The 26,961-nt window shown below is 39.7% G+C and overlaps 2 protein-coding genes across 3 annotated transcripts in view; one reads left to right on the top strand and one right to left on the bottom strand.

Annotated features, from left to right (window-relative positions):
• Window positions 1-11,872, bottom strand: part of SPATA22 (spermatogenesis associated 22) — a 30,944-nt gene extending 19,072 nt beyond the window's left edge. The window contains exon 1 of the mRNA XM_027625401.2: window positions 11,832-11,872. The gene's annotated coding sequence lies outside the window, so the exon portion shown is untranslated. The remainder of the gene's footprint in view (window positions 1-11,831) is intronic.
• Window positions 257-25,907, top strand: ASPA (aspartoacylase). 2 transcript variants are annotated; one of them, XM_027625404.2, is made up of 6 exons: window positions 257-638; window positions 4,781-4,976; window positions 7,079-7,172; window positions 10,514-10,621; window positions 19,937-20,046; window positions 24,025-25,907. In XM_027625404.2, exons 1-6 carry the CDS (start codon window positions 403-405, stop codon window positions 24,220-24,222), a joined length of 942 nt encoding a protein of 313 aa, XP_027481205.1. In that variant the 5' UTR covers window positions 257-402; the 3' UTR covers window positions 24,223-25,907. The 2 variants fall into 2 exon arrangements, with proteins under 2 accessions (XP_027481205.1, XP_027481206.1); XM_027625405.1 differs by lacking the exon at window positions 24,025-25,907 and adding an exon at window positions 22,781-24,010.
• The last annotated feature ends 1,054 nt before the right edge of the window (window positions 25,908-26,961 follow it).

Here is a 26,961-nt window from a genome sequence, read left to right as displayed (position 1 = left end):
ATTTTTACTATTACAAGTAGTCTTAGAAGCACCAGTAGGTGATATTCTAGCTGAAAGGAAAACAGAATTTTTGTATTAGTATGAGATGCTAATTTATTATTGCATTTAGATCTACTGACCATGTGAGGGAGTAAGAAGTTAAACAGCTGTATCTAGTTCATCTCTGCATATTTTAATCCAAATATGGTAAAGGGCAGGGCTAAAGAAGGGAGTGCCCCTATAATAAACAGGGCTCAGAACTTGTAACAGAATATTAAATTATACTCCACTCAAGAGAACTCTGCACTTTGCGCTTTGGTTAAAGTCTCATTTAAATTTAAATTTCTAAACTTTTTTAAAGAAATTTTTATTTGATCTCCTCTTTTCTGAATTGCAGAAATCAGATAAAACAACTTGATAAAAATGACTTCTTGTCATGTTACTGAAGATCCTATAAAAAAGGTTGCTATCTTTGGAGGAACTCATGGGAATGAGTTAACAGGAGTATTTCTAGTTAAGCACTGGCTGGAGAATGGCACTGAGATTCAGAGAACAGGGCTGGAAGTAAAACCATTTATTACCAACCCAAGAGCAGTGAAGAAGTGTACCAGATATATTGACTGTGACCTGAATCGAGTTTTTGACTCTGAAAATCTTGGGTAAGACTACATTTTGTGTTGTATGCATGGGTGCATGTATGGGTGTGTGTGTGTGTGTGTGTGTGTGTGTGTGTGTGAAAAGTGGTATGTGTGAGAGAACATGTATGTGTAGCACGAGATACAAATCTGTACATATAATCGCTGTTGTGAATAAGATCACTTTCACTTTTAATCATACTCTACTATGAATTTCTCAGTTACCTAAACTGGGCATTCACATGCTCTCATAAACTTTTTAAAGCATCAGACTATTCTTAACTGATTTTCTTTTTAAATGCATTCTGTATAGTCTGAGACAATAAATAACAGTGGTTTTTTATTTTTAAATCCTATATTTAAAGAAACAGATTTAATGGTCTTATAATTTATTGTGTTTGGCCACTATGCTTGCATACATATTTGTTAGCTTTCTATGTGGTTCACTACTATGTGTTCATGCAACTGCATTTATGGTAGTACATAAAGTTCTAGTCAAGAAAATTGTAATGTTTCAATTAATATTTTTTAACAAAAAATGTGAATATTTTCAAAAAAATATTCATCAAAAAAATCAGGCCACCCTGTGAAAGAGGAGTAGATGTACTGGCTTCAGTGGTGGATCGCTGAGAGATTAAAGAGACTTCATCTGCATGTTCTGAATTTAACTTGCAACTGGTTTATAATCTATTGCACACAATGTATGCAATAGTAACACTCTAGGTATTAATTATACATAATACAATACAAAATATAAATAATATTAATTATTTTTCCTTTGTTTACATCTTTGTAGCTCCTAGTGTACATATATAGGCCTCTTAGTATTTGCTTCTTACCACTTTCTTTTATCTAAAAATATTATTAAACACTCTTCACGGGGCACTGTGTCAGGTACTGTGGGAGTACAAAGCTATGTACAAAATGGTTTCTGCCTGCAACAAGTTGGAAGACTACTAAGAAAGAAGACATGCAAAGGAAAAACTAACACAGCACTGATTTATGTACTCATTTTCTAATAAAGACTAACTTCAGTTTAGAGTTTCTTAAATTTAATCTCACAGCCGATCAAAAGATGATTACTACTTTCGGTACAAATATGCCTCACTTTATGAAATAGATGTTTTCTAGGGAAAATTATAATTAGTTATGTTTTGTGAATCAAATAATATTTTTACTAGTATACATTTTAATTTCAGGAATGCTTTATCTTCATGACTGAGCTTATGTTGATACAATTAAGGTTTATCTAGTCACCTAAAATAGCTTTTAACTAACTCTTACATTACAAGAATTTGTTGAAGAATAACTCTTTTAGTCAGCATGTTAACTTCTCAGATAACTCTGAAATGGACTGGGGTGAGTCTTCTTATTATGACCACTCAATAGTATGCATTTTCAATGAGAGCAGTCTTTTAAATTAATTCATTTCCTAGTTCTTATACTTTGACACTCTTCAGAGGTTAGACAGTTCTCTCTCAGGGTGGTTATGAAACTCATAAGATAGATAAGTTAATTACCTTCTCCGGTCTTCCCTCTCCCAAATCTGTTCCTTTTCCTGTATTCACCCTCTCAGTGATGTCACCATTACCCACCAAATCCCCTACGGAAATCAACTTAGAACCTTTCCTGTTCCTCAAGCCCTGTGTCTAGTAAGTCACAAAATCTTCCCCTTTATTCAAGTATTGAATATTTTGCAAATCCAATCTTCCTCTGCATTTTCACTTCCTTAGTTTATTTCTTCTGTGGACAGAGTATCCTCCTAAAGAATCTCTGCATCTAGCCCTACTCCATTCCTTTCTGCCATTGACTCTCTGTAGCAGCCATAGGGATCATCCTAACAGGCAAATCTTATCATGTCTGTCCCCAGCTGAAAATTCTTCAAAAATCTCCTATCCAGCATAGATTTAAGTAACTTAGTATTGCTGCTGTATCTTTTAGGATCTTGCTCCTACCTATTGTTTCAGCTTCATCCCTTGGGACTCCTCCTGAGACCTGGACTCCAGGCATGAAAATGCAAAGTGTCCATTATCTTTTTTTTAATTTTTTATTGTTATGTTAATCACCATACATTACATCATTAGTTTTTGATGTAGTGTTCCATGATTCATTGTTTGTGCATAACACCCAGTGCTCCACGCAGAACGTGCCCTCCTTAATACCCATCACCAGGCTAACCCATCCCCCACCCCCTTCCCCTCTAGAACCCTCAGTTTGTTTTTCAGAGTCCATCGTCTCTCATGGTTCGTCTCCCCCTCCGATTTACTCCCCTTCATTCTTCCCCTCCTGCTATCTTCTTCTTTTTCTTTTTTCTTAATATATCTTGCATTATTTGTTTCAGAAGTACAGATCTGTGATTCCACAGTCTTGCACAATTCACAGTGCTCACCATAGCACATACCCTCCCCAATGTCTATCACCCAGTCACCCCATCCCTCCCACCCCCAACCACTCAGCAACACTCAGTTTGTTTCCTGAGATTAAGAATTCCTCATATCAGTGAGGTCATATGATACATGTCTTTCTCTGATTGACTTATTTCACTCAGCATAACACCCTCCAGTTCCATTCACGTCGTTGCAAATGGCAAGATCTCATTCCTTTTGATGGCTGCATAATATTCCATTGTGTATATATACCACATCTTCTTTATCCATTCATCTGTCGATGGACATCTTGGCTCTTTCCACAGTTTGGCTATTGTGGACATTGCTGCTATAAACATTGGGGTGCACGTACCCCTTCAGATCCCTACATTTGTATCAAAGTGTCCATTATCTTTAAGGACTCCAATCCTAGGCTCTGAGCAATTGGGTGGCTAGTGATGCCATTTATTCACATGAGGGAGAATTAGAAGCAAATCAGTTGGGGGTAGAGGAAACTTGTAGAGCTGTTTCATGAATTAACTTTTCAAAATACATATCTGGGTGGCTCAGTTGGTTGGGCGGCTAACTCTTGATTTCGGCTTAAGTCATGATCTCAGGGTTCTGGGATCGAGCCCCACAACAGGCTCCATGCTCAGTGGGGAGTCTGCTTGAGATTCTCTCTTTCCCTCTCCCTCTGCCCCTCCCTCCCCTCTAAAATAAATAAATAAATCTTAAAAAAATAAAATGCTTATCTATCCATTAGGAATTATGTTTGGTTGCATATAATAAAAACCTGAAAACAGTGGCTTAAATAAATGTTTTCTTTTTCACAAATAAGTGCAGAGGTTGGCAGTCCAGGGCTGGTTGCAGTGGTTCAATAACATCATTAGTGTCACAGGTCTCTTCTATCTTCCCACTGCACCATCCTTAGTATGCAGCTTTTGTCCTCATAGTTTTGCTTTATGGTCAAAAATGGCCACTCCACCTTCTTGATTGCATTTCAGACAGGAATTATCCAGTTTCAAACTGTAGGACCCTTGAAGATACTAACAAAAATAGTCAGGGAACAGATATAGTTGGAATTATAGAGAAGTGATTGAATTAAACCATTGTTTAATGAGGAAAAATAAACTTAAATCATCATAATGTACAGTAAGAAAAAAAAAGTATCCTAAAGAGTAAAGGGAGATAGAGACTCATTTGAGAATTCAATTAAAAAAAAAAACTTATCTGAGAAAAAAATACATATGCAAATACCTACAAAATTTTGCATTTTCTTAAGAGTTTACAGACTTTGTAAAGTTTGCCCTGGACCACTAGTTGTTCCCTGATCTCAATTAGAATCCCTAATTAGATAACATGATCACCTAAGTTTGACTTTTTGTGCACTAGAAAATTGGCTAGAGGACAAAAAAAATTTATGTGTGCGTTTGATGGTCTAGCCCCATAAAATAGCCCAGTGCACATAACTTTTAAAAAACTATTGATTAAATTAATGAATAAATTTTGCTCAACACTGAAGTCAAATGGTAAATTCTGTTTGAAATGTCCTTTCTGGGATCAGCCACATAAATGAACTATGGTTTGTGAGCATGCCCATGTACCATTACATAAAATCAAATGGAGGGGGGAAAAAAGGAATTTTTTATTTATGAAGTTTTCAAATAAGTTTCCACTTCCCTTACAGATTTTTCATACTAAAGATTTGGCAACTCGTTCCTTATACACTGTGTTCTTATTATACATTTATGTTATCTTAGCCACAGATGTTGTTAATCTTTTTCTTCCTACTAATAACAGCAAAACAATGTCAAAGGATTTGCCATATGAAGTGAGAAGGGCTCAAGAAATAAATCATTTATTTGGCCCAAAAGACAATGAAGATTCCTATGACGTTATTTTTGACCTTCACAATACTACTTCTAACATGGGATGCACTCTTATTCTTGAAGATTCCAAGAATGACTTTTTAATTCAGATGTTTCATTATATTAAGGTAATGTCAATGTTATTAATTTATAAGTTAGCCTAGTTCCTGTACTTTTAAGTCAATTATAGGTGTAAGACAACCAGAAAAGGGTCAGGAGATGAGGGAGTATCCAAGAAAGATGAGAGAGTGGGAAGGGCACCAGAATAGAGGCAGTGTTGACAGGCAGGAAAAAAGGTGAGGAAATGAGTAAAATAATAAAGACAGTGAATAGTGAAATAAGTCAATCAGAGAAAGACATGTATCATATGACCTCACTGATATGAGGAATTCTTAATCTCAGGAAATAAACTGAAGGTTGCTGGAGTGGTGGGGGGTGGGAGGGATTGGGTGGCTGGGTGATAGACATTGGGGAGGGTATGTGCTATGGTGAGCACTGTGAATTGTAGAAGACTGATGAATCACAGATCTGTACTTCTGAAACAAATAATGCAATATATGTTAAGAAAAAAAAAGAAGATAGCAGGAGGGGAAGAATGAAGGGGAGTAAGTCGGAGGGGGAGACGAACCATTAGATGATGGACTCTGAAAAACAAACTGAGGGTTCTAGAGGGGAGGGGGGTGGCGGGATGGGTTAGCCTGGTGATGGGTATTAAAGAGGGCACGTTCTGCGTGGAGCACTGGGTGTTATGCACAAACAATGAATCATGGAACACTACATCAAAAACTAATGATGTAATGTATGGTGATTAACATAACAATAAAAAAATTATTAAAGAAAAGAGGGCACATATTGAATGGAACACTGGGTGTTATACGCAGACAATGAATCGTGGAGCACTACATCAAAAATTAATGATGTAACGTATGGTGATTAACATAACATAATAAAATAAAAAAATAAAGACAGTAAATAAAATAATGAGACAGTGGTGGATACTTGTATCTATAAAATTATAAATCTCTTATCCAGACAGCCACCAAATCATAGGCTCTTTGGTAAATTTAAAATGGTGTGGTTGAAGTAGCTCAATTCTAGTTTTAGGAAGCTCAAGAAATAGTCATTTAATGTTGACTAAAGGCCAGTGATGGAAAGAGTGGCTCTTTTTAGTTCTGCCCTTGTCTGCATTTGATTCAGATACCCCAACACACATCTGCTCTTCCAGTACTTGATAAAACTAATCATTTTAAGGCTCAGAAATTTACAGGATGAAAAATTCAGCAATCCAGTGCCTATAGCTAGAGAAACAATTGCTAGAAAGTAACAACCAAGCAAAACCACAAATAATAAACTATATGTTTATTTCTGTGTAATAGATGCTCTTCCTTCCAGAAGGCTAGTATGATCTAGTGAAAAGCGTTTGACCCATGTAGGCAGGAGAACCTAGGTTTATAATCCTTGCTTTCTCACTCACTAACCTTGGACAAGATAGCCCACTCCCAAAACTGTGCTTTCCTTGTTGTATAAAATTGGCATAAGAGCAACACTTACCCATATGGCCTTAAATGAGATAAAGTATTTAAAGCATTTAGCCTCATACCTAGCATATAGTAAAGAATAATTGTTATTTTTGTTTCCCTTGAGTTTTTGGTAATAACTAGATAGTAGTTCTGGTGGGAGGTCATAATGCAGCAATTTTTTTGTTGCTCATTGAAGGGAGAGCCAAATGCTCTGTTTGCCAGGCATAGAAGCAGCATGGCTGACATTGTCATCAAAACCTGGAGGCATATCTTGAATTCTCATTCAGATAAGTGGAGGTGGGGTAAGTCACCTAACCTCTGCACAGACCTGGACTGTAGGGGTGGAAACAGAATTCTTTATGTGACCAGTCCTAAGCCAAATAGTAACTGTAACCAGTGGTGAAAACAAAAATAACCAAATCCATCCAGAAGGAAAAATTATTTCATGTTCTTTGATCATGGTCTTTCAGAATTGTTTGATGTACCTTCTACCCAGAAAGCTATGCAGAATTCAATTTTATATGTAATTTGTTGGTGTGTTTTCAAAGCTATAATAATAACACTGAATCTTGGAGCATTTCATAAAGCTGTCTTTCTAATCTTAGCTGATGTAGTAAAACATATTGAAGGCATTATTGACCCTCTAGTAACAAAGAGAAAAAAGTGTATGGTCTTTACATAATAAGAAAGATGTTTTAAATTCTTTTCAGACTTCTTTGGCTCCGTTACCCTGCTATATTTATCTTATTGAACATCCTTCCCTCAAATATGCAACCACTCGTTCTATAGCCAAGTATCCTGTTGGTAAGTCATAATTTCCATTGTCACAACTGCACAAAATATGTCCTAGGTGAAACTCTGAGAAAATTATTTTTTGAAGAATATTTATAGCTACCTTGCTTATCATTATGGCTTATAACTGTCAATTAATAAGCAAACTAACTCCAGACAGGCTCTAATTATATCAAATTTCCTCAATTACATTGAGCAGCTTTCTGCATTCCAGGAGAGAAACAGTGAGCTGAGGGAACTTGAATCTTTTATAATGAGCAGTAAACATGCTTACCTTTTGTGCCTAGAAAGAGATCATCTCCATCTTCCAAGACTGTTGACTATACAAACATTCTTGAAAAATAATCTGGAACTAAGGCAGTCAGTGTCTTGCTGGCAAGACATGCAGAAACACAAAAGACCCATGAAAAATCTTCTCTCAACCTTCCTCTTAGCACCTGCTTTGCATTCATGTCTCCCATAAATAGTTTGCTATCTATTCACTTATTTGCCCTGAATGTTACTAGGCTGTGAATTCATCTTTACCTTCTAGCAACTTCCAACATGGAGGCTTGCACACTCAGTCTCTTTTTTCTATATTCCACTGTCTTCCTGAGTGACCTACTAACATAATTGTTTGCAGATATACTATAATCATTAAAATTGCTGTCATAACTTAAAATCCTTTTTTGTTAGATCTCAGATGGTTTTAACCAAGAGCAATTTTTTTTTAAGATTTTATTTATTTATTTGACAGAGAGAGACACAGGGAGAGAGGGAACACAAGCAGGGGGAGTGGGAGAGGCCGAAAGCAGGCTTTCAGCCAAGCAGGGATCCTGATGCGGGGCTCAATCCCAGGACCCTGAGATCATGACCTGAACCTCCCAGGACCCTGAGTTCATGACCTGAGCTGAAGGCAGACGCTTAATGACTGAGCCACCCAGGCACCCCAATCCAAGAGCAATTTAATTTAAAAACAAGTTGCCAAACAATGTAAGCAAATTTAAAGTTATCTTGGTTTTTCAGTTGTTGATAATTTGGTGCAAAATCAGGGATCTCTTGGGGCAGGCTAAATACCCAAGTATCGGTAATTATTTGAAACAAACCAAATGCTTAACAATAAAGGATAGAGATCCCATTTCTCTGGGACACCAAATAAATAAAAAGATTTCCACACTTTGAAAAAGTAGTCTTGGTCTATGATGTTTATGGGGCAATGCTGCTCTTAGCTAGAATTAATATCTACCAGTATGTTTGGCCCTAAAAAATAGAGCCAAATCTTTCAAACATTTCAATATGAGAGAGTATTAAGATCATCATAAATAATTAGAAATATTGTATGTTCTCCTTGCAACTTTGCTCTTTGGAATATTTTTATACCATCCACTCATTGAGGGAAAAAAACACTTAAGATCAGAGAGAAACTATCTCCAACTCAACATTTTATTTTATTTTTTAAAAAGATTTTATTTATTTATTTGGGGGCAGAAAGAGAGAGCACGGGCAAGGGAAGGGGCAAAAGGAGAAGGAGAAGCAGACTCCCCGCACACGGAAGAGAAACTGGACAGAATTTTCTACTAACTGTCTCAGATCGACCATGGCCTCACTTTAGATTCAGATGATTTAATTTTATGACCATTACTTCTTTGGCTCCACTTAGGACTATGCCATGGCCATTTTCTATAAATTTAAACATTCTTCTCTGACACAGGATCTTGTGTCAAGGTTAATTTCTGGTTTAGAAAATAAGGCCACCCTATTATCTTCCACTCACAATCAGAAAGGAAAAAACCCTTCAATAACTGACTCTTCTGGGTCAAACACCCACTCCTAGCCATATAGCTGCTCTCCACATAAGATTGCTCACACCATACCTTCCATCTCCCTCCAAAACAAGAATATGTAGAATATTTTTTCAGCTGCAAGAAGCTCAAATGGCTTAAGAAATAGGATAAATTTATTATTTTACATAACAGCTCAACAGCATCATGAGGGACCAGGTTCTTCTTATCTTTCTAGTCTACCATCTTTAGCATTTTTTTTAGCAGTCCCATGGCCGCAAAATGGCCACTGTAATTTTAAGCATCATATGCCAACAAGACAATAGTGAGTGGGTGAAAGAAAATTCTTAGGGACTCCCCCCTCAGACCTTCTGTTATAACCACTTGGTCAGAACTGGGCCACATATCCATTCTTAAATCAATCACTAGGGTAATGGGAGTACTCTGATGACTTATATTATTCCACATTTACACCTGAGCCAGAGAAAATTTCCCTTACCTGGATGATTGGATACCCAACCAAAATCAGGACTCTGTTAGCAAGGAGGACAGTGGAATGGCTTTTGGATAGGCAGCCAACAATGTCTTCCACAACACACATGTAGACATATCCTTGAACATGTTTCACGCGTCTGTACAAATCATTTATATACAAGATGCTTACCTCAACCACACTTATACCACATACTTAAATATATGTCCAAACGTGTATACAAGAAAGCTAAGCAAGACAAATAAAAAATGTAGATTAAATGCAGAAAGATTTTGTGAATCAAGAAATAAGAGAAGTGGGTGAAAATAGAATGGACGAAAAAGAATGTATATGAATGCATATAAATTGGCTGGAAGAGAATGGATGGTATTATACTTGGCAAATGGTTTAAAAGTGGAGGAGGTAAGGATTGGAGGGATAACTGTATGGGATACTGGAACAGGAGGGAAGTGACTAGATATTTGGTTTAGAGAGTATTTTGTAGGTGTGAGGGTGGATTGGCACTGGTATGAAAAGAAATAAATACAAATTTATTCTAAAGAAAACGAAAACTGTTGCACTATCATGTCAGGAGGGGTTGTTATGTTAAGGGCAAGAATGTTGCTCTAGGGTCACATATATTGTCATATTGACTTAACTGCCATGGCTCTAGATTTCTGTGACTTAAATGGATGACTTTGACCTCCTGTCAAAACTAAATATTAGGTCTATGACAGTTTCTCTTTGTGGCCACCTATTATTTTGTCAATATAAATTTTTCTACTCCATTTACTATATTATGATATTTAAATATTTTGACAATATTGAAGGAAATTTAAAGAAAATGACCCCAAGATTTTACTACTTTAATATCACTCTTTGATATTTTTCCATGTTTTCTCCCAGTCTTGATTCATTATGCTTATAACATGTACATGCAAATGTTCTGCTTTTATTTTTTGCATAACATTGTCTCAAATATTTTCCATGATGCTACATGGTCTACCTTTTAAATTATTTTAATGATGGTATTATAGATCTTTATACATTAAAATGTTCAATTTTATAATATATTATAATACTTGTTTTATAAATGTGACGATTTCCCCTTTTGTACGGAGGTATAGAAGTTGGTCCCCAGCCTCAAGGGGTTCTGAGAGCTGATATTTTGGATCAAATGAGAAAAATGATTAAACACGCTCTTGATTTTATACAGAATTTCAATGAAGGTAAGTAGGAGGTAGGAATTGTTTCCTTGTTAATGTGTGTGTGTGTGTGTGTGTGTGTGTGTGTGTTTATAGATAAATCAGAAAAGGGAGCTGAAATGAGCACACATAGTGACTTAACCACTAAACACTGAAATAGCAATTGTCAAATTTGCCATGTTCATGATAGTAGATGTTTTTTAAAAATGTTATTCACTTCAGCCATTCACTCTACTATCTGCTCATTTATTTGGTAACCTAAACTGCAGCAAAAAAAGACTATTAATTATTAAAATTGCTAAAAAATAAATGTATTTTTTCTTCTAAAAGAATATTTTATTTATTTTTTAATTTAAGTTCAATTAGCCAACATATAGTACATCATTAGTTTTTTTCTATAATGTTCAGTGATTCATTAGTTGCATATAACACCCAGAGCTCATCACATCACGTGCCCTCCTTAATGCCCATCACCCAGTTACCCCATCCCCCCACCTCCCTCCCTTCTGCAACCCTAGGTTTGTTTCCTGGGGGGAGTCAGGGGTCTCCCATGGTTTGTCTCCCTCTCTGATTTCCTTTAAAATTTAAAAATAAGGTATAATTAAAATCAAAGAGACCTGAAACTAATATAATACTGTATATTAACTATCCTGGAATTAAAATTTAAAAAACTTAATAAAATTTTTAAAACCTTAAAAAATTCCTAGAAGAAAGAGAGAGAAAAAAATCCTATCTAAATAATTATTCCAGAAGGCTGAATTGAAATTGTTGTGAAGTGGGTCATTATAGTGACAAGGCTGGAGAATAATAGTTCAGTGTCATGGGGCATTTAATAATTCCTTAATGTCAGATTGTGCACCCTACTGGAATCACAGGTATTTCTTTTGTGCTTGGGAATCCTTTGACTCCGAAGTCATAAAGACTGAAAATCAGCTTTTTATCACCTTTGTCTGAGGACAGGATCTATAGCATTGAATGGACCTGGTGTTGGGAAGGTCACCACTAATTCACAAGAAACCCTTCAAATAATAAGTGTGGGACTACATACAATACGTTAAGAAATGATGTGCCCAGGGGGCGGAGCAAGATGGTGGAGGAATAGGAGACCTGGATTTCGTCTGGTCTCAGGAATTCAGCTGAACAGGGATCAGACCATTCTGAACACCTACGAACTCAACAGGAGATCGAAGAGGAGAGTAGCAACAACTCTCTGAATAGAGAAGCGACCACTTACCAGAAGGTAGGATGTGCGGAGAAGTGAATCCGAGGCGATATTCGGGAGGATAGACGGCGGGGGAGGGGGCCTCCGTCGGCCACTTCTGGCAAGTGCTAGAGCCGCAGAGCACAAAATCGGAACTTTTAGAAGTCGGCTCCGCTGAGGGACGTCGCTCCAGTGGCTAAGCGGGGGGTGGAACCCTCGGGGGACAGTGTGGTCTCAGGACCCTCGGGGTCACAGAAAGACCGGGGGTGCCTGAGTGTGGCAGAGCTCCCAGGTATCGGCGCGGGGAAGCCGGCTGCAGAGACGGAGCCGAGGCGCGGGTTGTCAGCTCGGGGTCGCCATAAACCGTGATCCGGGGCACAGTCAGGCCACTGCTCCTCCAGCAGGGACCCAACAAGCGGCAGATCCGGGGAGACTCCCCTTCCTCCCCCAGGAGGAGCGGCGCGGGAGCGCACCACAGGGATCTGCTGGGTTTGGAGACTCCACACGGGGTCGGGTGCCAGAGATAGCAACCCTCGGTCACAGGCCGGGTGAGGACGCAGTGCGGCCAGAGACCAAGGAGATGGGAGTGACTGACTGCTTTTCTCTGGGGGCGCACTGAGGAGCGGAGCCCCGAGTTCTTGCCTCCTCTGGGGCGGAGATTGGGAGGCCACCATTTTCACTGTCCTCCTCCAAAGCCTTACGGAAAGCTTGCAGGGAACAAAAGCTCCTGAGAGCAAACCCGAGCCGCTTGCTTACCCAGGACCGACAAGGGCGGGGCAATTCAGCCTCCGGCAAAGACATTTGGGAACCACGGCAACAGGCCCCTCCCCCAGAAGATCAGCACTAACAGCCAGGAAGCCAAGACCAAGTTTACCGATCAAGGAGAAGGGGAGAACTCCAGCGCTAGGAGAATACTGCACATAGAATTCATGGCTCTTTTTACCATGATTCATTAGTTTTTCAAAGTTAATTTTTTTAACTGTTTTTTTTAATTTCTCTTTTTCCCTCTTTCAACCAACATCTTATCAATCCCTTTTTTTTAAAAAAAACATTATTTTTCATTTTTAGAGTCATATTTTATCCCTTCATCGTAGTTACCCTTATTTTTGGCATATATATATAAGTTGTTCTCTCTTTAAAATTTTGAGATACAGTTTCTTCTAACAGATCAAAATATACCCTAAATCACTAGTGTATGGCTCTGTTCTAGTCTCCTGCCTGATCACATTCTCTCCCTTTTTTATTTTTTTTTAAATCTTCTTTCTTTTTTCAAACAACTTCTTATCTTATCAAGTCCTTTTATAAAATCTTTTATAATTTTCATCTTTACAGTCATCTTCTATCCCTTCATTGTATCAACCCTTATTTTGTACATATATGTCTTTCTTCCTTTAAAATTTTAGGAGGCACTTTTTTCTAACAGACCAAAATACGCCCAAAATCTAGTGTGTGGCACAATACAATAAGAGTGGGGGACTTTAACACACCCCTGACTGAAATGGACAGATCATCTAAGCAAAAGATCAACAAGGAAATAAAGACTTTAAATGACACACTGGACCAAATGGACTTCACAGACATATTCAGAACATTCCATCCCAAAACAGCGGAATACACATTCTTCCCTAGTGCCCATGGAACATTCTCCAGAATTGATCACATCCTAGGTCACAAATCAGGTCTCAACCGGTACCAAAAGATTGGGATTATTCCCTGCATGTTTTCAGACCACAATGCTTTGAAACTAGAACTCAATCACAAGAGGAAACTTGGAAAGAAATCAAATGCATGGAGGCTAAAGAGCATCCTACTAAGGAATGAATGGGTCAACCAGGAAATTAAAGAAGAATTAAAAAAATTCATGGAAACCAATGAAAATGAAAACACAACTGTTCAAAATCTTTGGGATACACAGCAAAGGCAGTCCTAAGAGGAAAGTATATAGCAATACAAGCCTTTCTCAAGAAACAAGAAAGGTCTCAAATACACAACCTAACCCTACACCTAAAGGAATGGGAGAAAGAACAGCAAAGAAAGCCTAAACCCAGCACGAGAAGAGAAATCATAAAGATCAGAGCAGAAATCAATGAACTAGAAACCAAAAGAACAGTAGAACAGATCCACGAAACTAGGAGCTGGTTCTTTGAAAGAATTAACAAGATTGATAAACCCCTGGCCAGACTGATCAAAAAGAAAAGAGAAATGACCCAAATCAACAAAATCATGAATGAAAGAGGAGAGATCACAACCAACACCAAAGACATACAAACAATTATAAGAATATATTATGAGCAACTCTATGCCAGCAAATTAGATAACCTGGAAGAAATGGGGGCATTCCTAGAGATGTATCAACTACCAAAATTGAACCAGGAAGAAATGGAAAACCTGAACAGACCTATAACCACTAAGGAAATTGAAGCAGTCATCAAAAATCTCCCAGCAAACAAAAGCAGAGGGCCAGATGGCTTCCCAGGGGAATTCTATCAGACATTTAAAGAAGAATTAATATCTATTCTCCTGAAACTGTTCCAAAAGTAGAAATAGAAGGAAAACTTCCAAACTCATTTTATGAGGCCAGCATTACCTTGATCCCAAAACCAGACAAAGACCCCATGAAAGAGGAGAACTACAGACCAATATCCTTGATGAACATGGATGCAAAAATTCTCACCAAAATACTAGCCAATAGGATCCAACAGTACATTAAAAGGATTATTCACCATGACCAAGTGGGATTTATCCCTGGGCTGCAAGGCTGGTTCAACATCTGCAAATCATCAACGTGATACAATACATTAACAAAAGAAAGAACAAGAATCATAGGATCCTCTCAATAGATGCAGAAAAAGCATTTGACAAAGTACAGCATCCTTTCTTGATCAAAACACTTCAGAGTATAGGGATAGAGGGTACATACCTCAATATCATAAAAGCCATCTATGAAAAACCTACAGCGAATATCATTCTCCATGGGGAAAAGCTGAGAGCTTTTCCCCTAAGGTCAGGAACGCGGCAGGGATGTCCACTCTCACCACTGCTATTCAACATAGTATTAGAAGTCCTAGCCACACCAATCAGACCACAAAAAGAAATCAAAGGCATCCAAATCGGCAAAGAGGAAGTCAAACTCTCACTCTTTGCAGATGATAGGATACTGTATGTGGAAAACCCAAAAGACTCCACCCCAAAACTGCTAGAACTCATACAGGAATTCAGTCAAATAGCAGGGTATAAAATCAATGCACAGAAATCAGTGGCATTCCTCTACACCAACAACAAGACAGAAGAGAGACAAATCAAGGAGTCGATCCCATTTACAATTGCACCCAAAACCATAAGATACCTAGGAATAAATTTAACCAAAGAGGCAAAGGATCTGTACTCACAAAAGTATAAAATACTCATGAAAGAAATTGAGGAAGACACAAAGAAATGGAAAAACGTTCCATGCTCATGGATTGGAAGAACAAACATTGTGAAGATGTCAATGCTACCTAGAGCAATCTACACATTCAATGCAATCCCCATCAAAATACCATCCACTTTTTTCAAAGAAATGGAACAAATCATCCTAAAATTTGTATGGAACCAGAAGAGACCCCGAATAGCCAGAGGAATATTGAAAAAGAATGGCAAAGCTGGCGGCATCACAATTCCGGACTTCCAGCTCTATTACAAAGCTGTCATCATCAAGACAGTATGGTACTGGCACAAAAACAGACACATAGATCAATGGAACAGAATCGAGAGCCCAGAAATGGACCCTGAACTCTATGGTCAACTCATCTTTGACAAAGCAGGAAATAATGTCCAATGGAAAAAAGACAGTCTCTTCAACAAATGGTGTTGGGAAAATTGGACAGCCACATGCAGAAGAATGAAACTGGACCATTTCCTTACACCACACACAAAAATAGACTCCAAATGGTTGAAAGACCTAAACGTGAGACAGGAGTCCATCCAAATCCTAAAGGAGAACACAGGTAGCAACCTCTTCGACCTCAGCCGCAGCAACTTCTTCCTAGAAACATCGCCAAAGGCAAGGGAAGCCAGGGCAAAAATGAACTATTGGGATTTCATCAAGATCAAAAGCTTTTGCACAGCCAAAGAAACAGTCCACAAAACCAAAAGACAACCGACAGTTTGGGAGAAAATATTTGCAAATGACATATCAGTTAAAGGGCTAGTATCCAAAATCTATAAAGAACTTATCAAACTCAATACCCAAAGAACAAATAATCCAATCAAGAAATGGGCAGAAGACATGAACAGACATTTTTCCAAAGAAGACATCCAAATGGCCAACAGACACATGCAAAAGTGCTCAACATCGCTCGGCATCAGGGAAATCCAAATCAAAACCTCAATGAGATACCACCTCACACCAGGCAGAATGGCTAAAATTAACAAGTCAGGAAACGACAGCTTTTGGTGGGGATGTGGAGAAAGGGGAACCCTCCTACACTGTTGGTGGGAATGCAAGCTGGTGCAGCCACTCTGGAAAACAGTATGGAGGTTCCTGAAACAGTTGAAAATAGAGCTACCATATGATCCAGCAATTGCACTCCTGGGTATTTACCACAAAGATACAAATGTAGGGATCCGAAGGGGTACGTGCACCCCAATGCTTATAGCAGCAATGTCCACAATAGCCAAACTGTGGAAAGAGCCAAGACGTCCACCGACAGATGAATGGGTAAAGAAGGTGTGGTATATATACACAATGGAATATTATGCAGCCATCAAAAGGAAGGAGATCTTGCCATTTGCAACAACGTGGATGGAACTGGAGGGTGTTATGCTGAGTGAAATAAGTCAATCAGAGAAAGACATGTATCAGACATGTATATCAGACATGTCTGAGAAAGACATGTATATCAGACCTCACTGATATGAGGAATTCTTAATCTCAGGAAACAAACTGAGTGTTGCTGAGTGGTGGGGGGTGGGAGGGATGGGGTGGCTGGGTGATAGACATTGGGGAGGGTATATGCTATGGTGAGCGCTGTGAATTGTAGAAGACTGATGAATCACAGATCTGTACTTCTGAAACAAATAGTGCAAGATATGTTAGGAAAAAAGAAAAAGAAGAAGATAGCAGGAGGGGAAGAATGAAGGGGAGTAAGTCAGAGGGGGAGACGGACCATGAGAGACGATGGACTCTGAAAAACAAACTGAGGGTTCTAGAGGGGAGGGGGGTGGGGGGATGGGTTAGCCTGGTGATGGATATTAAGGAGGGCACGTTCTGCGTGGAGCACTGGGTGTTATGCAAAAACAATGAATCATGGAACTCTACATCAAGAACTTATGATGTAATGTATGGTGATTAACATAATAAAAAAAAATTTTAAAAAAATGATGTGCCCAGGTAGAAGGCCGCAAACCCGATTGGAGAAACATGGTTTCCAAATCAGAGTCCATAGAATCCTACCCCAGGGGTATGGATCTCCTAGCTGCCCAGTAGCTCCAGGACAGTAGCTCCAGAGCAGTTCTGCTTTATTGCTCTTCCATGTAAGATTTCACTTAAGCAAAGGATTCTGCAATTCAAAAATGTTAAACCGTTATTAATTTTGACTTTCTAGTTTGGTGCATTTCTAACTAACATGGAAAGAGCACCATTATCCAAAGAATGCTGACAAAGAGATAACTACCTAGAGAAAAATCTCTAGAAATGTGCAGAAGAGCTGGTGGATTTCTAACTATCATGGAAAGAGCACCATTATCCAAAGAATGCTGACAAAGAGATAACCACCTAGAGAAAAATCTCTAGAAATGTGCAGAAGAGCTCTATCCTTGACTCTGTGTTACTCAAAATTATTAGTAATTTGGATAAAGATATATGTGACATGCTTATATATAAATGAAAGGTGGCAGGAAGCTTGCAGGAAAATATTCGGGGTCAGAGGGTGGATCCAAAAAGTCCTGACTATCTTTTAACAACTGTCTGAAGCAAATGTTTTTTTTTTTTAAGTATTTTTTTAAAGATTTTATTTATTTATTCATGAGAGACTGAGAGATAGAGGCAGAGGGAGAAGCAGGCTCCCAAGGAGCAGGGAGCCCGATGCGGGACTCAATCCCAGGACTCTGGGATCATGACCTGAGCCGAAGGCAGATGCTTAACTATCTGAGCCACCCAGGCGCCCCTGAAGCAAATGTTTTAAGTTAAATACATTTCAGGTACGAAGTTTGCTTTTATGTTTAAAAAAAAAAAAAAACCCAGGATAAGGGAGGTGATTGTCTCTCTTCGTTATTAAATAAACACCACTTGGGGAATTGTGAATAAATGCTGAGTCCATATTTCAGGAGGAGCATCTATGAGGTAGAGATTAGCCAAGGAGAAAATTGAGAATGCTAAAATGTTTGAAAACCAAATAAAAATAATCCCCAAGACACACAAAGAACTTCAGTTTACAAAGTACCTTCACATATAACCTCATGAATGTGACCACGTATGAGTAGTGAATAAGAATATTTAGACTGGCAAAAGAAGACTTTACATTAGAGTTTTAGAAGTGTTATATTGGAAAGCAATTAGACATGTTTTCTGTGACTCTGAGGGCAGAATAGAATCAGTTACCTACAGACATAAATTTCTAATTCGCAACGCTGACCACCGATGGAATGGACCACTCTTTGTGAGGCTGTCTGAGCCAGAGTAAGATGACCACTTGGCTGGAAAGAGAATACTCAAGCACTGAGGAAGTTGGGTGCTTGAGGCTCCTTCAAACTCTGAGATTCGAAGTAGCAAAACATGCTCCTTTATATTCTACCACTTTTTCCTTTCCTCTCACTGGACCTTCTGCTTTAAAGAGATGACACCTGATGTTTCCATCTTCACCTGGAAGATGGGGTACGTTTGTAAAAATGTAAAATGTCCACAAATTCTTCCCTTCCCTTCCCTGCGTCCATGTTTTTACAATGTGATGTTTGAGATCCTTCTATCAAGAAATGGTTTATTTCCCTACCTCCTGAATCTGGCTTGGCCACGTTATGTGTTTTGTGCCACAGAAGAAATTTGAAAAGGACTTGCAGTCTGGGGCTTGCTCTCTTGCTCCCCTTAGGAACCCTGTACTGCCAATACGTGGATCAGCCTAGCCTAGCTTGCTGAATAATGGGAGGTTATGAGGCAGAGAACTCAGACACCCTAGCTCCAGCCGACCGCCTGTCAAATGCTGGACATGAGAGTAAGACCATCTTAGATCACCCAGCCCCCAGCTGACCTGCCATCTCACCACAAATGCATGAGCAAGTCAGTCAGAAATCAGCAAGCCAGCCTAAACCAGATGAACTGCCCAAACATCCCACAGAATCATGAGCTAAATTGAAGGTCCTTGTATGACATCACTGGGTTCTGGGGTAGTGTCTTCAGCAGCAAAAGCTAACTGATACAGAAGTGATCACAGGATATCCACGTTCCAACCCTAGCCGCACTTTCTGCTCTAAAGACGAAAGAAGATTTTCCCTTGAGTCGCACCCATAGCACACCGTGGGCCCTATGTTGGATGAAAGTTCATTCTGTTTACTCAGAGCTGCCTGGTGTACATGTAAACTACTCCTTTTCCAAGTTTCTGGGCATTGGGCTGTCTAATGATGCCGCATCTTTGGAAGTAGGACCCCGCTGTTGGCAGGCTGCCTGCATCCCTAGGTCTCACAGTACTTCGTTAAGAGAAGGGGCACAATGCTGAAGTCACCTAACCTGCCGGAAGTCCCCTTGAGGTTGCACAATCATAGAATGTCAGAGCTGGAAGGGCCCTCCCAGGTAAGGTAATTCAAAATCTTCATTTGACAGGTGAAGAAATTGAGCCTCAAGAAGTTGAGCATCTTGCTCAAGATTGCACGGCTAGCTGAGAGCTGGGTATCCTGGGTATTCTGTGCTAGCCTCTGTGTCTCCTACACTGGCTTCTCAAGTTCTGTTTTCTGCTTCTATTCATCGGTGCATTTGTGGACAATGTACCAATAGGAATAGTTTGAGAACTCCTTTTGGTCAAATGTTGTTTATGAATATCCTTAACTAAGATGGTATGTTCTTGTAACTGTCTTCATTTTTTGGTTGTTGTTCTTCCCTTAAAGTGTCAACTTCCTTTTTTTCAAGAGTTATTTATAGTCACTAAATATGCATATTGTTTTCACCATAGGAAAAGAATTTCCTCCCTGTGCTATTGAAGTCTATAAAATAATGGAGAAAGTTGATTATCCCAGGAATGAAAATGGAGATATTGCTGCTATTATCCACCCTAATCTGCAGGTAACATTTGCTGTTTCTTTAAAATATTCAAAAAAAATGTGGAACATAAGCAATAGCACGGAGGACCACAGGGGAAGGGAGGGAAACCTGAAGGGGGAGAAATCAGAGAGGGAGATGAACCATGAGAGACTATGGACCCTGGGAAATGAACTGAGGGTCTCAGAGGAGAGGAGTAACTGGATGATGGATACTGAGGAGGGTATGTGTTGTGATGAGCACTGGGTGTTATACGTAACTAATGAATCATTGAACACTACATCATCAAAAACTAATGACGTACTATACAATGGCTAACTGAACATAATAAAAAAATATTCAAAATGATGATGCCCAACCTTCAAATAGAACTTTACATTTTATAAACCATTTTACATACATTAGCTCTTTGTGTTCCCCAAAACCCTTCAGTGTAGGTAGGGTATTCAAACCTTCATTCAATAGGTATTTATTGAGTAGATCCCCTGCTGGCTTTGGGGATACAGTGAACATTGTCTATACTTCTGTGGTATTTACAGGGCAGCTATACTAAACTCTAACCTGTGGTTTAGAAATCAAGATAGCCAGGTGCGCCTGGGTGGCTCAGTTGTTAAGCGTCTGCCTTCAGCTCGGGTTATGGTCCCAGGGTCCTGGGATCGAGCCCCGCATCGGGCTCCCTCCTCCGCAGGAAGCCTGCTTCTTCCTCTCTCACTCCCCCTGCTTGTGTTCCCTCTCTCACTGTGTCTCTCTCTGTCAAATAAATAAATAAAATCTTTAAAAAAAAAAAAGAAATCAAGATAGCCAGATGCTATAACAGAATAATGAAGTAAGGAGGAAGGGGTCAGGCAAGGCCTCTCAGGGAAGGTGAAATTCCTGCCCAAGTGCAATGGGGCAGGAATTATTGTATCTATTTTTACATAAGGAAACTAGGTTCACACAGGCTTGTGTGTCAGTGATACTGTAATAGCGTTGTACTGTGACAGATGGTAGCTACATTGGGGTGAGCACAGTATAAGGTATAAACTATGTTGTACACCTGAAACTAGTGTAACATTGTGTGTCAACTACATTCAAAAAATTTCTTAAAAAAAAAAAAAGAAAACAGGCTCAGAAGTTCGATCTTTCCCATAGTCCTATAGCTATCAGTGGCAGATCCAGAACTAATGTTCTTTGCCGTTGACCACATTGCTGCCACCTCCCTGTGATCAGCACTGAATAAGTTAAAAGCAAAACTCCCAGAACCTCTTTGCAATGTCTCCTGCCACCATTCCTCACTTTCCTCAGAACGCTGGTATCTGTTCCTTGTCTGGTTTGATCAATTACGGCATAGTTAAAAAAGGCTCTTGGGAGAGTTTAAATCTGGGAAAAGCAACGGTAGAAAAAAGGAGGAGCAAAGATTCCAAAAAGCTAAAACATCCATTGCCACTGTGAGTACCCTACTCACCCTCAGACATCAGAGATGGAAGAGACCTGGTGGATTATCTAATCGTGGGCTTTCAGCTCCTGCTACATATTGCCTAGAGAGCCTTTGAAGATTGAGATTCCAGGATCCCACTCAGATAATCTGATCTTACCCGCCTGGGTAATCAAGGTGGAGGGCCACTGATCCAGTTCAGACTCCTATTTAATGACCCTAATAATAGTCATCCAGACTTACAACTTTAAAAAGTAGCCTGCCCAAAAATACAGACACCATATGGTGCTTGGTGCCTTCCTGGGATCCAGAAGGTGGACACCAGAAGAAGGAGCCTTAGGCAGTGATTTATTTATTTTATTTTTTATTTTTTAAAAAGATAAGACTTTATTTTTTTGTAATCTTTTTTGAGATACAATTGACATATAACATTGGTTTCAGGTGTGCAATGTAATAATTTGATATTTGTGTATGTCATGAAATGATCACCACAATAAATTTAGTTAACATCCATCACCATACATAGTTACAATTTTTTCTTCTGATAGAAACCTTTAAGATCTACTCTCTCAGCAACTTTCCAAATATATTATAGAGTATTATTAACCGCAATCATCATGCTGTACAATACATTCCCATAACTTATTTATTTTATTTTATTATGTTATGTTAGTCCCCATACAGTACATCATTAGTTTTTGACGTAGTGTTCCATGATTCATTGTTTGTGCATAACACCCAGTGCTCCACGCAGAACGTGCCCTCCTTAATACCCATCACCAGGCTAACCCATCCCCCCACCCTCCTCCCCTCTACAACCCTCAGTCTGTTTCTCGGAGTCCATCGTCTCTCATGGTCCGTCTCCCCCTCCGGTTCCCCCATCCTTCATTTTTCCCTTCTTAGGCAGTGATTTAAAGGAAAGAAAGATAAAGATAAAGATTTTAAAAAACAAAAAAGCTCCTCAGGTGATTCTCCTCTGGCCTAAGTTGTGTTGTTTTTTTTTTTTAAGATTTTATTTATTTATTTGACAGAGAGACACAGTGAGAGAGGGAACACAAGCAGGGGCAGTGGGAGAGGGAGAAGCAGGCTTCCCGCAGAGCAGGGAGCCCGATGCGGGGCTCGATTGCAGGACCCTGGGATCATGACCTGAGCCGAAGGCAGATGCTTAACGACTGAGCCGCCCAGGCGCCCCCACCTGAGGAGCTTTTAAAAGATCTTGATTCCCAGGTCCCTTACCCAGAGATTTAATTCATCGAGGTGGACACAGGAAATCAGTTAGGTCTCCAGGTGATGTCCATGTGGCTCAGGTTTGGGTAGCCCTGCTTGACCCTGGCATCTCTGCAGGCGTGGCAAAGAAGCTGTGTCCCTTGTTCCAGAGGCACATCTCAGGCTGAAAATCTCTGCTCCAGAGGAGTAGCTATCAACAAGCCGTCCTACAGAATCGCCTGGGGCTTTGAAAAACAGAGCCAACAGTGAGCTGTAAACAGGGAAGTGAGGGAAGTGTATGATGGAATCATGCACCTTCGTTCCATAGTCTGTGCTTACCTGACTCTATACTATGCATATCCGAACTCATAGAACTATGCCTAAAAATGAAAAATGTTTACTGTATGTAAATTTTGAAACAAATGTTTTAAAATTAATAGTGCCTGAGCCCACCCTTGAGGTTCTGATTTCATGTATCTGTGGTGGTACAGCCAGCCCCTCTACTCCTCTATACTTTTTAAACATCCCAGGTGATTATAATGTGTAGTCATGGTTGAGCAAATTGGCACAATGCAGTGCTTCCCAAACTTTAATGTTGTGCATGTGAATCTCTGGGGATTTGTTAACGTGAAGATTTCGATTTAGCAAGTTTGCAGTGGGTAATGAAATTGTGCTTTTCTAATAAACTCCCGGGTGCTGCTGGGAAATGTTAGAAATGCAGAATTGTGGGCCCTGCTCCAGACTCATAGAATCCAAATCTGCATTTTAACAAAATCCATACACTTATCTGCAAACATGTCAAAGTTTGGGAAGAACTGGTTTAGGGTTCCTGTGGTGTGACAGCATTGGGGTTTGAGGGCTCAGAGGTCCAGATCCCTGATGTGGGACATTTCAGATAACTCACTTGTTACTAGGGAGTACACTCACCTTATCTTAGACTTGCCCCAGCCCACCCCCTCCTTCTCTGCCCGAGTCCCATCCAAATAGAATCCCTCTGCAGGCAGGTACAGTGGTACTCATTTTCACATCCCCAGCAGTATAACATACTTGAACATACACTTAGGGAGATACGCATTTAGTTTTGCCCTTTCATACTCTAAATCTCCTTGTCAACATTCAAGACAAACTTGGTATTGAGGCAAACTCTAATTACATGTATCAGTTATAAAAATTAAATGGGGAACTCTTAAAACTGCTGCCCAAAGTAATGGCTCGGCCTCGGTTTAGTGAGATCACTCCTGTGCCTCCCAACACATCTCTCAGGTATCTCCTTTTTTATACAATGCTATAATTTATTAGTCATCTAGAGCCTGGCTTAAAACTTTAAAAGCAGGGAAAAAAAACCCAAATGTAACTTACATATTTTAATTGTTTCCTGAGAGGATCAAGACTGGAAACCGCTGCACCCTGGGGATCCTGTGTTTTTAACTCTTGATGGACAGATTATTCCACTGGGCGGAGACGGTACTGTGTACCCAGTGTTTGTAAATGAGGCTGCATATTATGAAAAGAGAGAAGCTTTCGCAAAGACAACCAAACGAACACTCAATGCAAAAAGTATTCGCTCCTCTTTACATTAGGAATCACTTCTAGCTCACCGGTTGTACAGTATGTCTACTAGTTTGTAAGCTCTTGAAGGGCAGGGTCGTGCCTTATTCAACCTCACACCCATAGCCCCTGGTCCAGTGCCTTGCACACAACGGACATTGAGGCAAATTTTCTGAATGAATGAATGAATAAATTAATGAGTATCTCTAAAGTATCATATTGGGTAGGTAGCTTATTCAAAGAGGTGCATTTCTTATTTCTGTATAGCTCCTTATATATTCTACTTCGATAGTTTAAGATTCTGAATAAAACAGCTTTTAAATTCAAATTTCAAAATTGAAATGGATACTATCTACAAAAGTTATTAACTTGAGTATAGAATTAAATGTGTTTTCAAGTAATGTATAAATGCTACTAGGAACTAATGATGCAGACATGCTATTTTTAAATTTTTCGCATTTGAATTAATGATAATATATTAAGTATCCCATCTGTAAACTTTGCCAATAGTTGTGATATCCATAGGAGATTTTTAATTGCTCTTTTGAAGATGAAATGTGAACAAGAAATGAGGGCTGATTAGAAAGGTAACATTAAGAGTAAATCAAGAAACTGAATGGACCTTTGTCCGCAGACAGACAGTAAGCCCCACACGGCACCGGTGCTCTGACATGGTCGCTTGTTCTGCGCTGACCTCCGGGAGCAGGGAGCCTCCCCCAGACATCTCACATGCCCCTTGGGAAGCTAGCGTTCCTTCCCAACTTGGGAAAATCCGGAAGAGACATATTCCTTCCAGCTGTCACTTCCCATTTTGAAGGAATGCACTTGCCCTTGTCCCCAGCCAACATGTGAGAAAGTCTTTGGGCTCCTGCAGCATAGGTGGTAAAGACAGAAATAGCAGAGGGCAGTGGACACTAGCGGAAATGTGACCCAAACTCACATCTCTGGTTCACAAATGCATTCGTTCAAGAAAGTGCCCATGACCAAAAGCCCAAATCTCTCCCCTCTCATGATTCTTTTCCTCAAAAGTCTCCCTCTCCCTCCAGTCCCTACAGGAACCTCCCCTGGCTCCTCTCTTAGGCCCCAGCGGCCAAGCAAAGAGAGTTTTTATCCTATGATTTGGACCCCAAGGAACCCATGTTTATGGTTTCAAATGTATGTACCAAAATCATACTAACATTATCTGAAACAAAGATATGCATAAATATTCTTCCAGAGCAAACCCCATTAAGCCAATTTCATTTTCATACTCAGTGTTTTATAAAGCACAAGTAAACTGTTTCTAAAATTTTCAGCACCAATATTTTTGTACTTTGCCAAAATGATTTTTATTGGAATAAACTCTCTTCCTTCTGAATTCTGAAGTAAAAGTGCAATTTATCAATGAGCTTTCATACATAACAAGTTTTACCAATCTTCCTTCTCCCACTGTGAAAGTTCCTTCATGTTTTGTGCCTGAGTCCAGTTTTTCTGGGTCAGTTTTTTCCAGATGTAAATGTTGGCAAGAATACTTTTACTCTTCCATCAAATTTTTGTTTACCTATAAAATTTACAATGTAAAGTTTTATTTCTTCTGACTCAGTATTTACAGAATTCAGAGTTTCTAATTAAATATGATTTTTAAAAAAATCTAGAGCAGGGGCACCCGGGTGGCTCAGAGGGTTAAGCGTCTGCCTTCGGCTCGGGTCATGATCCCAGCGTCCTGGGATCGAGCCCCACATCGGGCTCCCAGCTGGGCAGGGAGCCTCCTTCCCCCTCTCCCTCTGCCTGCTTCTTCCCCTGCTTGTACACTCTCTCTCTCTGTCAAAAATCAATAAAATCTTAAAAAAAAAATCTAGAGCATATTGCTGTTTGGCTTTAGCCAATTTCAGTTTTACTCTCTTTTGATTATTTCTAACAGTCTACACTACAGCCTTGGTAGGCATTTGTAAAATGGGGGTGATCATAATAGTGTCCCTCTCTTGGGATTATTGTGGAGAATAAGTGGTCTGATGCAGCCGAGCACTTAGCACAGTGCCCAGCACAGAATAAGTTATTCAAGTTCAAATTCCTAATACAAGAGGCCTTTTGTGATTTGCTCCTCCCTCCCCCACAACCTTCTAGATGCTTTGCCTTCAGGTCCTCCTGTCCTAGCCCATCTCACGTTGTTTTATGCCTCTGTGCCATCACACAGACTGGTCCTCCCACCACAGTCCTCTCCCTCCTTCCTCCAGCCCTCGCCCCCACTCAGCCCTCACTCTAACTAATTCCTCCTCTTCCTTCAAAATGCTCAACTCTCGTTTCATCTCAAAGCCTTCTGGGCCTGCCCCTTTGCCCCCCTCTGCTTTCATCCCATCTTCAGGACATTACTGGTATCTTTTTCAGTGTCTGCAACCTAATGAGCGCCCAATAAAGTGTATTCTACTAAATGAGTGTACTTAAACATCCCTTCTCTACCTGAAGTGTCTTCATATTCCACCAATGTCTTTGCCTTCTTTTCTTCTTTCCCAGCCACTGCCTGAGTACACCCATCACTCTCAATTGAAATTCACTTGATTCTACACTCCTCAGATGTTACTGTGTCCCAAAGGATGGCAGGGGGAAAATACACCCTTTTAAGCCTGCAATCCCGTTGCAAAAACAGGGAAATGTTCACATTTAATAATTCCTCTGTGTAAAACCTTTTAGTAGCTTCCTCTAACCTTGATATGAAATCTCAAAACCTCACCACAGCTGAACAAGTCCTATGTGCTCTGGCCTCTGCCTACCTCTCCAGCCTTATTTCATGTCCT

The sequence above is a fragment of the Zalophus californianus genome, chromosome 16 (assembly GCF_009762305.2).
Source record: "Zalophus californianus isolate mZalCal1 chromosome 16, mZalCal1.pri.v2, whole genome shotgun sequence".
Taxonomy (NCBI): domain Eukaryota; kingdom Metazoa; phylum Chordata; class Mammalia; order Carnivora; family Otariidae; genus Zalophus; species Zalophus californianus.
The sequence above is the reverse complement of the archived record's forward strand: the minus strand, read 5'-3'. Positions and strand labels throughout refer to the sequence as shown.